The sequence below is a fragment of the Hemicordylus capensis genome, chromosome 5 (genome assembly GCF_027244095.1).
Source record: "Hemicordylus capensis ecotype Gifberg chromosome 5, rHemCap1.1.pri, whole genome shotgun sequence".
NCBI classification, from domain to species: domain Eukaryota; kingdom Metazoa; phylum Chordata; class Lepidosauria; order Squamata; family Cordylidae; genus Hemicordylus; species Hemicordylus capensis.
Window position 1 is genome coordinate 33,410,731 of NC_069661.1, and position 15,892 is coordinate 33,426,622.

Consider the following 15,892-nt stretch of genomic DNA (forward strand, 5'->3'; position numbering starts at 1 on the left):
GCTATTATATTAGGAACCGAAGAGTAGAACACTGTAGGACAAAATGCACTGCATAAAAGAATAAAGGAAAAGAGTCCAATCAATGACCTTCGTGGTTGCCATGACATCTGAGATTATGGATCTCTCCAAGCAAGGCAGCAACATTCTAAAACTAAATGTTAGAACAGTACACGTATAAAAGCTAATGATTTCAGAATATTTCAGTAGCAATAAGAACATTTCCAAACACAGACTTTTTTGTCTCTCTTTTTAAAAACATTTGATCATGTACCATTGCACATTTAAGACATACCCTATACAAAATATTACAATTTTAAACCTGTACAGACAAAGCTGGCTTAAAATAAGTGGAAAAAATGCCTTTACAATGTACACACATTCATATTTACTGACAACCTGTACAGGGTTTCCCCCCAAAATGTAGTGCCCCTCAGTCACTGAGTTAGTTGCCTCTGTGTTGTCCTAAATTGGTTAGGAAAAATTGCCTCAACGCTGGCTGAAATTCCTTTCTTTTCAAAGCCTGTTAATTATAGGGTCTGTATCGATCAGCTCCTTTGGCACAAATATTTTTTTGCTGTGTGCTTTTAAATTGGGGAGGACTGATAATATAAAAGCATTTTGGAAAAGCCCTCAGCTCTGTTTGTATGTTGGCTTACGATACAGTGCAGCATCCCACTGATGGGTTCCTGCATTGGTGAGAGTCTGTCTGTACTTTGGTCTGTGGGAGTCCAAACTGCATCAGTGATCACCACTGCTAGTGAATGTGGAAATCCTCTGTGGTTTCTAGGCATTGAGTTAGAGCTGCAGTGACGCTGCTTCCATCATTCCCAAGGCTCTCCATGTTTGCTAGCAGAAGCAATGCAGTTTGGACTTTGGACTCATTCAAAGCCAGCATGGATGCCCCACTCTTCCATCGGTGGGGTGCTGCACTGTATGTAAGCCGTTATGATTATCACACATATAAACTGTGTACAGTGTATATAAGCACAATTATTTGCACAAGTCCTATTCACACGCTATGTTCAACACATGTACAATCTGTGTACAGTGTATGTGCCTACAGATTATAGGCACATATGGTTATTCAAACATTATGTTCAATGGATGTACAGTAGTATACTTCTGATCTATATCCTGCCTGTAAACATGTTCTCTGTTAAAATGTATAATCAACAACACTGGGCCATTTTGGATGGCACAGTCTGCTGATTCTAGTACTGCAGTAAAGATGCTCATGATGCACATCCAACTTCCTTCCCAGAGTGTCAGGGAACCTTTCTCTATGTGGGAGAGTGGTTTATCCAAACTGGTTCTCTCTACACACAACAAATATGAGCTGGGAAAGGTGCCCCCTAGTGTGCCAGGAGGTGGAAAGGACTACACGTTCATGGTGCATGCATGTCCATATGTGCTAGGCTGTGGGACATAATATCATCCAAACCGGACCACACAATATGTACGTGTGGTCAAACACCTGTATGTATGTACCACATCATATATGAATAGGGCTTTGCTCCCTCCTGCAGAACTGATGCCTTTCACTCACATCAAATATAAATATAATTGCACACCTAGGGCTGATTCAGATGTCTAGAACTTCTCCAAGTGGACTGGTTCTGTGTATGGCATCACACAGAAAGAGTAATATTTGGCCAGGTGTGTCTATGAATATGGGTTAGGGATGTGCCAAAATGCGATTCGGTTGTCCGAATCGCTGGCACCTCCCTTTAAATTCGAGGGATTACACAGCCTCTTTAAGGTGGAGGAGAGCAGGTCTGTACCTGCTCCTCCTCCACTCGCCACCATTGCTACCATCCCAGCGCTCCCCTACAGCTGCCCCTGTGTGGCACCAGCATGCCTGGCATGGCCCAGGGCCTTGCAGATGCCATTTGCGCATGCACAGCAGCTTCCAAAATGGCCGCTGTGCCAATATACGGAGGCCTGAACGGGCCAAAAAACCAACCCAAAAGGGCCAGAGGGGGTGATTACTGAGGCTGGTGCAGGGAGGGGGAACCTCTGCAGTCCCCACCACCACCACCCCAACGAACTCCCCCGAAGGGGAGAAGGCAAATAAATAAAAAAATTAATCTGTTAAAAAATGTATTTTTTTTGAATCCTTCAAACTGTCAGTGGGGGGGGTGGTGGTCCGAGGTCGGACCTAACTGGGGTGGGGGGTTGGTTTGACCCTGAACAGTTGAACCGAACCGGTTCAACCTCGAACAGGTTCGGGGTTGACCCTGTTTGCACATCCCTATTTAAAACTACTGCAATGCAGCACCCATCACTTCTCCTGTATATTTCCTCCCCAGCATGGTTGGTTGATCTCCCACACAAAGTATAAGGCTCAACTAAGTCAAAAGCAGCTCAGAGGCAATATTTCAGCACTGATTCTTCAGTACTAGCTAGGCCTTGAATGCTACCAATCTCTATTGCCAGATAAGAAGGCTATACTCACAATCATTACCAGGTGGGCAGGCAGGGGAGAAGGCATGGACAGACCATGCTGACCACGCATGTGCTGATGCGATGTGCATGCTGGTGCCACACAGGGGCAACTATGTGGCAGCTGAGGGGAGTGCTGGGATGGCAGCAAGGGTTCTGAGTGGAGGAGGAGCAGGTACAGACATGCTCTCCTCCGCCTTAAAGAGACTGTGTCCTGAACCACCCCCCCCGGACTGAACTGAACCGGGGAGGGTTCGAGGGGGTGCCAGACCGAACTGGTCTGGTCAGGTTCGAGTCCAGTCCGGACTTGAACTGAACCGGGCCAGCCAGTTCCGTGCACACCCCTAGTTTTAAAGGGGCATAGAAAATCTCTGAAACCTGACAACCCTTTAAAGGAGCCTTTATGCTGAATGGCTAACTGTTCCTCTGTTAGGAAGTAGACTAGGCCTGTGCAAAGTCACAAATTTTGGATCAGATTGAAATCTGATCTGCAGTGCAGATTTTCAGTTTTGGGTCCTTAGGATCCTTCTGAATATCATTTTTGTTACTGGATTCCCCATAGGTGTCTATGGGGAAATAAAAAAATCAGTGGAAAAAATGGCTGGACAGGGAGCTCTGAAATTTGGCACATACATAGTGGAGGATGGCAGTGCTCTTTGTATTTAATTTCAATTAAAGTGGCCCATCCATTGATTTATTATTATTATTTTTAAAGTAACCCAGAAATTGAACTCACATCTGAGAAGCATGGCAAAAAGTGATGTAACATCAGAATCACAGGGGAAGTGATTTAACATCTGAGAATCTATCACTTTATTTTTAAATTTGGAAGTAAATAAATAATCACCTAAATAAAGAAACAAATGCATGGACAAGTGGGCAGGCAGATAGGTTGCGAAAGATGGGTCCCACCAGCTGCACTCAGGCGGAAAACCAAGAACTTCATTTTGTATTTCTGCTGCTATTTTGTGTGCTGAAATCCCAAAATTTTATTGAAACATTTCCTGAAATCCCTGAAACCATATCAGATAATTCTGATCCAATATGTTTTCCTATTTTGGATCAGAATTATCTCCATTCTCCAAAATGGTCAATATCAGTTCTGATATCCAAAAATGCACAGGCCTGGTTAAGTGCATTCAACTTGGAGTTACGACTAGCTTTATCTCTGCTCCAGTGGGTATTAGGATAATCTGATTGTCCATCAAGACAGTTTTTTTAAAATAAACCTAACACCAGTAGAACCTCTTGTGTCACCTTAAATGGTAACATTTACAATTCAGCAAGTCAGATGAGTGATTTGTTATCCTCATTCAAAAACAATGTACATGGTAGGTTCATTTTGTATAATATATACAAACATTCTTTTTGTACAACATGGCACAATGTCATTATACTAATGTAAACAGGTGTCATATTGGTTGGTGTCTTTTCCAAAGTACAATGACTTACACCACGGAAGGCTTATGATGATACATATAAATATACATGCAATCAATGCTCAGTAATTGACTTATTGTTCAATTAATGTTCAGGAATTGCCTTCCAGAAACTTGGATGTTGGGATCTAACGCAGAATAGCACTGTCCATTTGTCAGCAATACTGCTTTCCCTTACACCCAGAATACACTTACTTAAAGCTTTAGGAATACTCATCCACAGATGTATAGGGAGAGTTTACATAACTTGACACTGTTGAGGTGGTTTTGGAACTCCTGCGTGAACAGCCATTAAAGCTTGCTTCCTGCAAAGGAGCTCTTTTCTTGAGGCTAGACTTGATGCTTTCTCCATCACTGGCGTCAAATACTACGGACATGCTAGATTCCATTCTAGAAACTGTGTACAAACTACTTTGCCTGGTGGGATGGAACCGAGTTGTCTTGAGCTCCAATTCGTCGTAACTAGACATTTCGATGAAAGGACACCACTGGAAAGCTCTTTTGAAACCAGCTCTGAACCTGTGAACAGAGACACCCCAGCAACAATGTATTAATACTATATGCCAATATTGTACGAAACTCATTTTGTACCAAGTGTTTGATGCATAACAATTGATCAGACTGATAAGCTGATTTCCTTAGCTGCTGCCATGGCCTCGCCTGTCATAACCTCCACTTACAGTAGGGATGGAAGATGAGGAGGTGGGAAAAGCACTAGCCCCTGTCCTGGACCATGACAACAGGCTAGAATCTGTAGAGGCAGGACTAACACTGAACCCAGATCTGGATCATGACACCAGACTGGAGCCTGGGAAAGCCTCAAGGCTGGGGACCCCTAAGGAGGTTTCCTTGGGGTTTGGGCTCCCTGGGGTGGCACCCCTGAAATCTACTACTACTATTTGTATACCACTTTTCAGCAAAAAAAAAAAAAAAAAAGTCAAAGCGGTTTACACAGAATAATAATAATAATGAGAATATACAGAAGTTAACATAGAGCATAAGAATAGCCCTGCTTAACACAGAGCATAAGAATAGCCCATGCTGGACTAGATAGACCCCAGGCCTATCTAGTTCAGCATCCTGTTTCACACACTGGCCCACCAGATGCCTCTGAGAAGCCCACAGGCAGGGTACGGGGTGAGGGCTTGCCCTCTTTCCTGCTGTTGCTCCCCTGCAACTGGTATTTAGAAGCATCCTGCCTTTGAGGCTGTGTGTATGTGTGTACACACACACACACACACCCTATAGCCATCGGACTAGTAGCCATTGATAGACCTGTCCTCCATGTATTTCCCAGTTCTCAAAGTGCTCAGTCTAAGAAGAAACACAAAGGAGACATAAGCAACAGATACTGGAAGGATGTGCTGGGGCTGAATAGGGCCAATTGCTCTCCCCCTGTTAAATACAAAGAGAATGACCACTATTAAAGGTTACTCTTTGCTTAGTTAGCAAGGGACAATCTGAGTCCACTACAGAGTCAGCCTCACCTGCACCATCAAACCCCCAATGTCTGCCCACCAGTGCTGACTAGTGGTGTGTATGGAACCGGCTGGCCCAGTTTGGTCCGGCACCCCTTCGAACCCCCCCCCCCAGTTCGGTCCAGGGGGGGTTGCAATTTTTAAAAAACCTTTAGCCCCTTCGGGGGCTTCCTTTAGGCCATGTGTATGTGTGTCTGTGTATGTGGTCCATGAAGGTTCCCCTCCCCCCGCCAGCCTTGTTTATCACCACCGCAGCCTGGTTCACCCCCTTTTTCGGCCTGTTCAGGCCTCTGTAAGTTGGCGCGGTGGCCATTTCCCCCACTGCCGTGCATGCACAAATGGTCTTCATGAGGCTTGGCATGGCCAGGGCCTCGCAGAGGCCATTTGTGCATGTGCAACGGCAATTTTTTTTTAAAAAAACAACCACAACAACAGGTTATTTGTAACATTTATTGCACCTATCATCCCAGAAACTTTGAGGAACATTTTAGCTGCCCAATAACCCTATGCAGTATTTCAGGCTATGTGATAGGAGCCCTCTTCTAATGTAATTCCTCCCATGTTCACAGAGAGTGGAGAATATACAGGTGAAACCGGAAAATTAGAATATCGTGCAAAAGTCCATTAATTTCAGTAATGCAAATTAAAAGGTGAAACTGATATATGAGACAGACGCATTACATGCAAAGCGAGATAAGTCAAGCCTTAATTTGTTATAATTGTGATGATCATGGTGTACAGCTCATGAAAACCCCAAATCTACAATCTCAGAAAATTAGAATATTACATGGAACCAATAAGACAAGGATTGAAGAATAGAACAATATCGGACCTCTGAAAAGTATACAGTGTACTGTGCTTGATTGGCCAGCAAACTTGCCTGACCTGACCCCATAGAGAATCTATGGGGCATTGCCAAGAGAAGGATGAGAGACATGAGACCAAACAATGCAGAAGAGCTGAAGGCTGCTAATGAAGCATCCTGGTCTTCCATAACACCTCATCAGTGCCACAGGCTGATAGCATCCATGCCACGCCGCATTGAGGCAGTAATTGCTGCAAAAGGGGCCCAAACCAAGTACTGAATACATATGCCTGCTTATACTTTTCAGAGGTCCGATATTGTTCTATTCTACAATCCTTGTCTTCTTGGTTCCATGTAATATTCTAATTTTCTGGGATTGTGGATTTGGGGTTTTCATGAGCTGTACGCCATGATCATCACAATTATAACAAATTAAGGCTTGACTTATCTCGCTTTGCATGTAATGCGTCTGTCTCATATATCAGTTTCACCTTTTAATTTGCATTACTGAAATTAATGGACTTTTGCACGATATTCTAATTTTCCGAGTTTCACCTGTAGATGCTCGTCATGCTCCCTCCAGCACTATGTATTCTGCTTTCTTGGGAAAGGGGCCAGACCCACATAGCAGAAACTCTGGATGATCAGGGTTTCCATTGCTGGGGAATACAGAAAGATGAATGCATTGCCCCTCATCCTTTCAGTGAATGCAGCAGGAAGGGAAATGACATAAGAAGAGGGCTAGTGACTTGCCCAGTGTCTCTCAGTGTGTTTCACTGTGGAGAATAGATTTGAGCTTATGTTTCCCAAGTTCAAGCCTAACGTTTTCACCAAGGAGAAAAAACCCTGTTTGGAGAAAACCTTCACATACTGAATTTTTAGCTCCCAAGTACAGTTGTTAAAGGCAATGAATCCCTGCAAGGAAAAGAAAGCAACCTGAATTGTATATCCCTTTTCTAATGAGATATCCTGAGCAAATGAATGCATGTACAGAGGGGAGCAGGATCATGGCAGCATGATCTGCTCCAGTCATACACATTCAGTTGATGGTGTTTGGGCATGTCAAACTCTATGAGCCCTTTCTCACAATCAGAGAAAGGGCTCAACGGAGCGCGGAGAGGAAGCCTCGAAATGCTTACCTCCCCTGCAGACGATCTCCCTGACATTGCTGGGCAGTGGATCGCCTGCCCAGTCAGCTGCTGGCTGCTCCAGGCAGCACGGAGGTTTGGGGGCTGGGAGGCCCCCAGAACTCTGATAAGGTACCACGCAAGTGCGTGGTGCATTATGGGGATCCCCCCTGATGCCATCCAGGAGCCCCACAGTCTCCCAGCCCCAGACTTGCTCTCTTAACCTAATTTAAGAGGCTGGCCTCTTTGCAAGGTTTGCTACTGCACAGCACCATTTGCTGCACTGCTCCCAGAGGTTCTTATGATCAGTAAAGACTGGGCTTGGCTTTCCTAGCCCGGTTTCAGCTGATCGTAATAATAGCCTCTATATGTGTAGAGCTTTCTCTACACAATCTAGAACCCCAAAGACGCAGGGTTTCCCATTGCAGAATGAGCCCTACATCAGTGGAGTTATATGCACATACACACACCATGCATACATCCCAAGTGAGTGTCTATAGGTAACCCTCTCTCTATATACAGTCTGAATATGTTGAATATGTTGTGAGAACAGGGCTTGGATGTGATTCCAAGGACATTTTTTTTAAAGTTGTTCGATTTCTATATCACTTTTCATTAAAAGAATCCCAAAGCAGTATACAATATAATTAAAACAACGCACAATTAACATACAAAATGTACAGATATTAAATATTAATATAAAAATAATATATCTCTATTTAAAAGTTTAAAATTGGCACACAATGCTACTGGTGTGTCCATCAACAATTCGTTAACCTCAGACATTGAAAGTAAAATGCAAATGGCAAGTAAGAAATGTTGTGAATGAGATATTTTATCTCTTCTGTTTGGCAAGTTCAGGGTTAATTTATACAGCTGAAAGAATCAAGTAGTAACATTTTCCCTAGATGTTTAAGTTGAATTTTTGAATACTTCTCCCTGGATAAAACATCCCGAAGCAGAAAACTAGCATATCAAAAAATTATTCTGAATTTCTCTCTCTTACCAACAAGAAGTCCACATTCACACATAACATGAAACTGGAGGTGAAGGGGCCTCCGTTTTCATTTTCTGTACATCTGTATGTGGGAAACCACAGTTTTGCTGGGAAAGGGACCCGCGGTTTCCCTCCCCAAACTCTGAATTGTACCTCCAGTTTCTAGTAAGTTTCACCACCTGGACCTCTGGTTCTGCGGTGCCAGTGTTACATCTGAATGCAGCATTGCAACCAGGCTCTTTCCCAACCAGAGTTGAGGGAGGAAGCTCCAACCTCATTCCAGCTGCTATTGGCAGCTCGGACTGTCCTTCAGTCAAGAAGGAAGCCTAGGCAGCCAGTTCCCCTCCTCTCTGGAGGCAGAGAGACCTTTATGTCCATGATTTCTGAGCTCGGATGGGAGAGTGGGCGGGGGGCTTCCTCGTTATGTGCAAATGCAGATGAGATGTGCAACTCCACCCCTGTCTGAAGCTTGAAGATGGTCAGTCCAGGAAAACATTATCATACTGATTGTATAAACTGACCCTCAGCCAACTTCATGTTGAGAGTAGTCAGTTGCTTCTCTTCTCAGCAGAGGTTGTACTATTTGGACATAAATCTGTTCTTACAATATATCCAGGGTACATGAAAATGTGCAGAGGGGTCATTTACATGATTTCAGTTGAATGTCTGTATAGCATGTATCATACAACTGTACATACGAAGGGCTCTTTCCCTGGAAGTGGGAACTCTGATTTTTTGTGGCTCCAGTTTGTATGGAGAAAGCTCTATGCACATACACTGGATACATGTGAGCACTATTCAGATATTCAACTGGACAACTGATAGCAGAGAATGCCACTTTGATCCTGCTCCTTCAATATTTATGTTCACTCACCCTGGATATGTCATGAAAATACCCCTATTATATTATGTTGAACCCAAGTTGCACCAATGGAAGTAGCAATGTGAAATATAAAGCATTAGGATTAAAATAGTTCACTGTGGTTCAAATTATATAAATAAACCATTATGATTGTTTCAAATACCGGCAAGTGATAGAAATTTTAGGTCTATATTATTTTATTGCTTGGGGAAGGGGAAAAGATTTGTGCTTTTAATACCAGATGCAAATCCAAATGGGATTAGGTCCTTGTATATTCAATGAGATTGCAACTGACAGGTGTTTGATCAAGATGCTTAAAATTGTGGTTTATTTATTCATTAGGTTTCTATAATCATCTTACAATATTTGCATACATATTGTAGCAATTATCACATGCTATCTGGCACTCTTCCCAAAGAGATTTCAAAATAATATTCTGGAATAGTTACTCAATATTGAATTAGGCACTGATTTCATTTGTGAATTATGCTATTACATTTGGTTGATTTGCAGCCTGCTCTTATGCATGTTTATTTAGACGTAAGTTCCATTGCACCCACACCTGAGAATAAAGCAGCAAGAGTTTTTGAAAGTCTTCTTATAAAGTCTTATATATTTAAACATTTATGTTTTATAACACATGTGTACATATTTTATATAGTATACAAATAAAATGGTATTTTAATTAAACAAATTAACTATTTGTTTAACAAATTAACTATTACCACACACTTCTGTGGGAAGTGTTTGCAAGTCTGGGGCCAGGGGTGGGTGAACTAGCAGTTCTTAGGGTCATCTGTCCAGCTCTGGGCCTTTATAGGAACATTGCTTGTCTCTCAGTCTCCTAGAAAGCCCAGCAGAGGAGAGGAAGAGCCCATCGACTGCCCTTTCAGTGCTGCTTGGGGTGGGAGACTGAGTGTGTGCTGTTGGCTCCTTCTGCTACTACCTGTCTGCTTCCCCTGTGAGAATGTAGCCTGCTGCCTCTGGGTAACATCTGTGGGAAATGTGTGCAGGCCTGGGGCCAAGCGTGGGTGACTCAGCAGTTCCTGGGGTCATATGCCCAGTTCTGGGCCTTTATAGGGACGTTGCCTGTGGCGGCAGGCCCGCCACTGGTGGGGTTGCCACTGAAGGGGTGACACCAAAGGGGGTCACCCCTTTGGTGGAGCCACTTCAGGGGATGGTGAGGGCCAGGCTGTTCGGCTCAGGATCCCTCATGGGAAAGTGGGTGGGTGGCTATTTTAATTCAGCTTCTGTTTGCAATCCTGGGTGAGTTGAGTTTTAATGTGCCTGGGTCTGTCTGAAGATGGGGAGACAGGGGGTGTATCCACTGATTATGGGGCAGCGATTCCAGTGGTGGTGGGGAATAGTTGACAGGTCAGCAGGCCATTGTAGGGGAAGGGAAATTAGAAACTTAATTGCTGTTTCCCCTTCTGGCTGTCCTACCAGCTCTTTGACCTTGGAAAGCAATGCCAACCACCCAAAGAGCCTCATCTTGCTCCTTTGTAATGCCAGGTCAGTCCAGAATAAACCTGAAATCATTCATGATCTGATTCTGGATGAAGGGGCCAATCTGGTATGTATTACAGAGACTTGGTTGGGGGAGGCTGGTGGCCCAGTCTGGTCCCAGCTTCTCCCTCCAGGATACTCTATTGAACAGCAGGTGAGGAGATGTGGGTGGGGAGGTGGAGGGGCTGTGGTCTATAAGAACAATATCTCCCTTGCCAGGATCCCTGTCGATGTGTCTGACCATACTGAATGTGTGTACCTAAGTTTGGAGACCAGGGATAGACTGGGACTTCTGTTGGTGTACTAATCGCCCAGCTGCCCGACGGAGTCCCTGACTAAGCTGACGGACGTGGACTCAGGCTTGGTGTTGGAGTCTCCCAGGCTTATGGTGCTGTGGGATTTCAATGTTCACTTGGGGACCAATTTGTCTGGAGTGGCTCAGGAGTTCATAGCAGCCATGACAACTATGGGCCTATCCCAAGTGGTCTTGGGACCAACGCATATTGCCAGTCACACGCTTGATCTGGTCTTTCACTCTGAACAGGGTGGTGACTCCTGTGATTTCCCCATTGTCATGGACGGACCAATGTCTGGTTAAGGTTGGACTCACAACCACATCCCACCTCTGCAGGGTCAGGGGGCCCATTAGGATGATCCACCCAATAAGGTTATTGGATCCAATAGGATTCCAAAAAGTCTTGGAGGGATTTAGTGTTGGCTCTGCTGATGATCCTGCTGACACTCTGGTGGAGAATTGGAATAAGCAACTCACCAGGGTAGTAGACACGATCGCTCCTAAGTGTCCTCTCCGACCCGCTTCGAATCTGGCCCCTTGGTATATGGAAGAACTACGGGGGCTGAAGCGGTGAGGTAGACGATTAGAGCGCAACTGGAGAAAGACTGGACTCGAATCTGACAGATTACTACATAGAGCGCATTTGAAGATCTATGCTCAGGTGACACGTGCGGCAAAGAAGCAATTATTTTCATCCCATATCGAGGGTGAGAAGCACTGCTTTGCAGTGGTTCCACTCCTACCTCACAGGCAGATTCCAGATGGTGTCTCTTGGTGACTGTTGTTCTTCAAAATCTGAACTTTCGGATGGTGTTCCTTAGGACTCCATATTGTCTCTAATTCTGTTTAACATCTACATGAAACAGCTGGGAGAGATCATCAAGAGATTTGGTGCAGGGTGTTATCAATATGCTGATGACACCCAAATCTATTTCTCTATGTCAACATCATCTGGAGAAAGCATAACCTCCCTAAATGCCTGCCTGGAGACAATAATGGGCTGGATGAGGGTATTATAAACTGAGGTTGAATCCAGATAAGATGGAGTTACTTATTGTGTGGGGTTGGAACTTTGGAGACTATATTGATCTGCCGGTTCTGGATGGGGTCACGCTTTCCCAGAAGGAACAGGTATGCAGTCCAGGGGTGTTTCTAGATCTGAACTTCTTCCTGGTGTCCCAGGTTGAGGTGGTGGCCAGAGGTGTTTTTTATCAGCTTTGGCTGATACACCAGCTGCGTCCGTTTCTTGAGATGAATGACCTCAAAATGGTGGTACATACGCTGGTAACCTCTAGGCTGGATTACTGCAGTGTGCTCTATGTGGGGCTGCCTTTGTACGGAGTCCGGAAACTGCAGTTGGTCCAGAATGCGCCAGCCAGTTTGGTCTCTGGGTCATCTTGGAGAGACCATATTACTCCTCTGTTGAAAGAACTATACTGGCTGCCAATACGTTTCCGGGCAAAATACAAGGTGCTGGTTATTACCTATAAAGCCCTAAATAGCTTAGGCCTTGGGTATTTAAGAGAACATCTTCTTCACCATGAGCCCTACCTCCTGTTAGGATCATCTGGAGAGGTTCGTCTAGTTTGGCAGCTACTTGGGAATGGGCCTTCTCCGTTGCTGCCCCTGGACTTTGGAATGCACTCTCTCTGTTGAAATTTATTCACTCAGGCTTTTAATTAGATTTATGGTTTTAAATTTTTGTTGGTTTTAAATTATTTTAATGTTAATGGTTTTCATGCTTAAATGATTTTAATCGTTTAATTGATTTAGTTTTGATTTTAATTGTTCTTATTTTGATGTAAACGCCCTGAGCAATTTTTGGAAGGGCGGTATATAAATCAAATCAAATAAATAAAATAGATATATAGATATTTATGCTACAGATAAAGCAACCTATAGTATGGGTAACTCCTCACATTAAGATATCAACAGCAGATACCTGAATCTATCTCTGGATAAATCCCCCCAGCTATGAATTCAGATAAGGTTTATTCCATACTTTGTTTCCTTCTGCAAAAGTGGTGGGTGTAGCCCACCCCCATCCATAAGGATCCCTTTACAGCAGAATTTTCCAAAAGAAAGATGGAAAGGAAAACAAGAATGAATAGAAAAAGGAAGAGAAGGAAAATAATAAGAGAAGGAAGGAAGGCAGGAAGCAGAAAGGAAAAAAAGAGCAGAAGCAAGAGAAGTGGCTCGTAAAGAATAAGAGAGAGTAAGGAAAGGCTCGCTCAATATACTTTTTGTATAAGGTTATGAAGACTGAAAGGAAACCGTATTCATTTCTATTTTGTTTCTTTTCTCCTCTGTTTCTTTTTCAGAAACAACCAAATTTCCTATTAAACTCTGTAGGCCCAACTGCACAAAAATGTAGTTTCCACTACACATTTTTTGAACTGTACAAAATGGCTCCAACTGCACATTAGAATAAACCTTGAATCAATGAACAGTCTTAACAGCTCCCAGCTCATCATGGCTACATATCTAGCTGTCTTGAGGAATGCCCGCCCATGTCACAACCCCCTAAACCCCAGAGCTCTGAGTGAGCAAAGTAGTCAAGCCCCAGAGGAAGTGCCATTCCCTTAACTCAGGGACCCAAATCCCTCAGGAGCTGGCCTATGCACGGCCCTTTCACCCTCCCCATGCCCCAGGGTACTCACCAACACTGTTCTTTTTCCATTTCTCACTTTATCTGCACTGACCTGTTAACTGTGGCCAGTGGCACCACCCACCAACCCAGAGATGGGTAATGTGTAGTTCTCCAGATGTGGCTGAACTGCAACTCCCATCACGCCCAGCCACCATTCATTACAGCTGGGAATGAAGGGAATTGCAGTTCAGCCACATCTGGAGAACCACACATTGCCTACCCCTGCTCTAGCCCTTAACTACCCCTCCTAGGTTAAACAGGACAGACTAGGTGAAAAGGCCCTCAAAACCACTACCAATCCAAGTGTGGGGGAAAAGCTTCCCTACTTGGTGCTGTGCTGCAACTATTGACAAGCGGGTGGGTGCTCAGCTACCACAATCTGAGTGGGTGGGCTTATAGCAACTCTCAAATTCTCCCTCTCATTGGCCTGTGCAAATGTAGCTTCAATAGATCAATGCCAAATCATGTGCTCATTGCCTTTGGTCCAACACGGAGGTGGCTGCTCCCACCCCTTCCCTCCTAAGAAGAAAATACTGGGAAGGACCATTTCCCAGCACTCCCCACACATCTTCCAAGATATAACTGGGGCTTCCTGGGGCTCCATTTAAAGGACACTGGAACATTCTGTGTGAAGGTAAGTTGTGGGACTGGCTGGCCCTGTTCAGGGTCAGGGATGATATGGACCATGATTTAGCTTTCAAACCTGAATTTTTACACAGGTTTGCAGCCAACCATTCAAAAAATGAATGCATTTTATCAGGGGTGCAAAAATGCAGGTGCTCACTGGAGCCACAAACAAATTGTGCCTGGCAACTGAGATGCTGCAGAAGTTAGGAAGAAGGTTTCTCCTCCTGGCTGGCTTGTAAGTCTGCAAAAAAGATTTGTGACCCTGTGTCTTATAAAGTACTATATGAGGATTTCGAACAATGGATTGTTTACGTGATGAACATACCAAATACTTCATGCAGCTAGCCTGTCACAGAGAACAGTTCTAGCTTAGCCTTCTCTTTGACATACTAACTTCTCTTGTGCAGGGAGTTTTTGTCACAGGGAAGTATTCAAATGTGACCTTCCACTTGTGGTTTGAAGGAGTGATGCGATGATTTCCCCATCCCCCATTTAAGCTAATTTTGGAGCTTAGAAAATGTAAAGTAGTTTTCAAACCCCAGAAAACAGCTCAGTTTAGAAAGGTTGTGAGCCCAACTATGAGTCAATTATGCCACTGATAGTAGGGATGTGCAGAAGTGGTTCACTTGTGAACTGGACTGCTGCAAACCAGTCTGGTCTGAGCAGTCTGATCGTGAACTGCTTCAAACTGTTTCAAGCTGGTTCATCAAACCGACCAGACCAGCTGATCTGTTTGACGGAACCGGTTCACTTTGGTGCGGTTTGGTCTGAATTTGAGCTGAATTCGAACTGAACTGAGCCAAATGGTCCATGCACACCCCTAAATTGTTTGTTTGTTTATTGTATTTCTATACTGTCTGATATAGAAATCTCCAGGTGGTATACAAGTTAAGACCAAAAAATCAATATAAAACAGTTAAAAATCCATAGAACAGATACGAACTGTCTCAGCAAGTTAAAACATATTAAAATGATAGTGCATTAAACTGATAGTGCATTAGGATCTAATCCCTCCCTAGCCCCCTATAAACCTCCAAAACCTCTTCCCTTTCATCTCCCCTGTTACCTGGATGTTAGTTCCAGTAGCAGGACTGGCAGCAGACCTCTTCTCCCCAATCTGATTGTGCCTGAAATGCTGCTACTCCGAATGCCAAATCCATGCTGGGAAATCTAGTTTTCTTGGAGCCTACTACAGACCAGTGTTCCCTCTAACAGGGAATCCCAGATGTTTTTGACTACAACTCCCATAATTCTCAGCCAAAGGCCATCGCAGCTGGGGATGCTGAGAGTTGAAGTTAGAGGGAATGCTGCTACAGACGCAACAACTACATTTCACAGATCTACTTGTGCTTGATACACTATGTCACAGCATGCCAGGCACCAGATGGGTGAAAGACCTCCCAGTGCTAGCACCACTGATTGAATTAACAGCCATATAAATAGGTGAGAGGGAAGATCAGAGTGGGGTTGGGGCTCATGGTGGGTGTGAGAAAGGAAGAAATTGATTTCTTCTCAGACTTGGGATTTAAATTTGATCCGGAAAAGAATTATGCCACAATGTTTGCAAGGAAAAATAACTTTGACAGCATCACCAGCATGAAATGATACTGTACCACATTATTCTTCTGAAGCAGATTAGTACATAGTCTGCCAGTTCTCCATGT

The 15,892-nt window shown here is 44.0% G+C and overlaps 1 protein-coding gene across 1 annotated transcript in view; it reads right to left on the minus strand.

Moving 5' to 3' along the window:
- Window positions 1-230: 230 nt before the first annotated feature.
- TACR3 (tachykinin receptor 3) overlaps window positions 231-15,892 on the minus strand; it is a 96,429-nt gene continuing 80,767 nt past the window's right edge. The window contains exon 5 of the mRNA XM_053251423.1: window positions 231-4,400. Coding sequence (XP_053107398.1) covers window positions 4,085-4,400 — 316 coding nt within the window. The 3' untranslated portion in view covers window positions 231-4,084. The remainder of the gene's footprint in view (window positions 4,401-15,892) is intronic.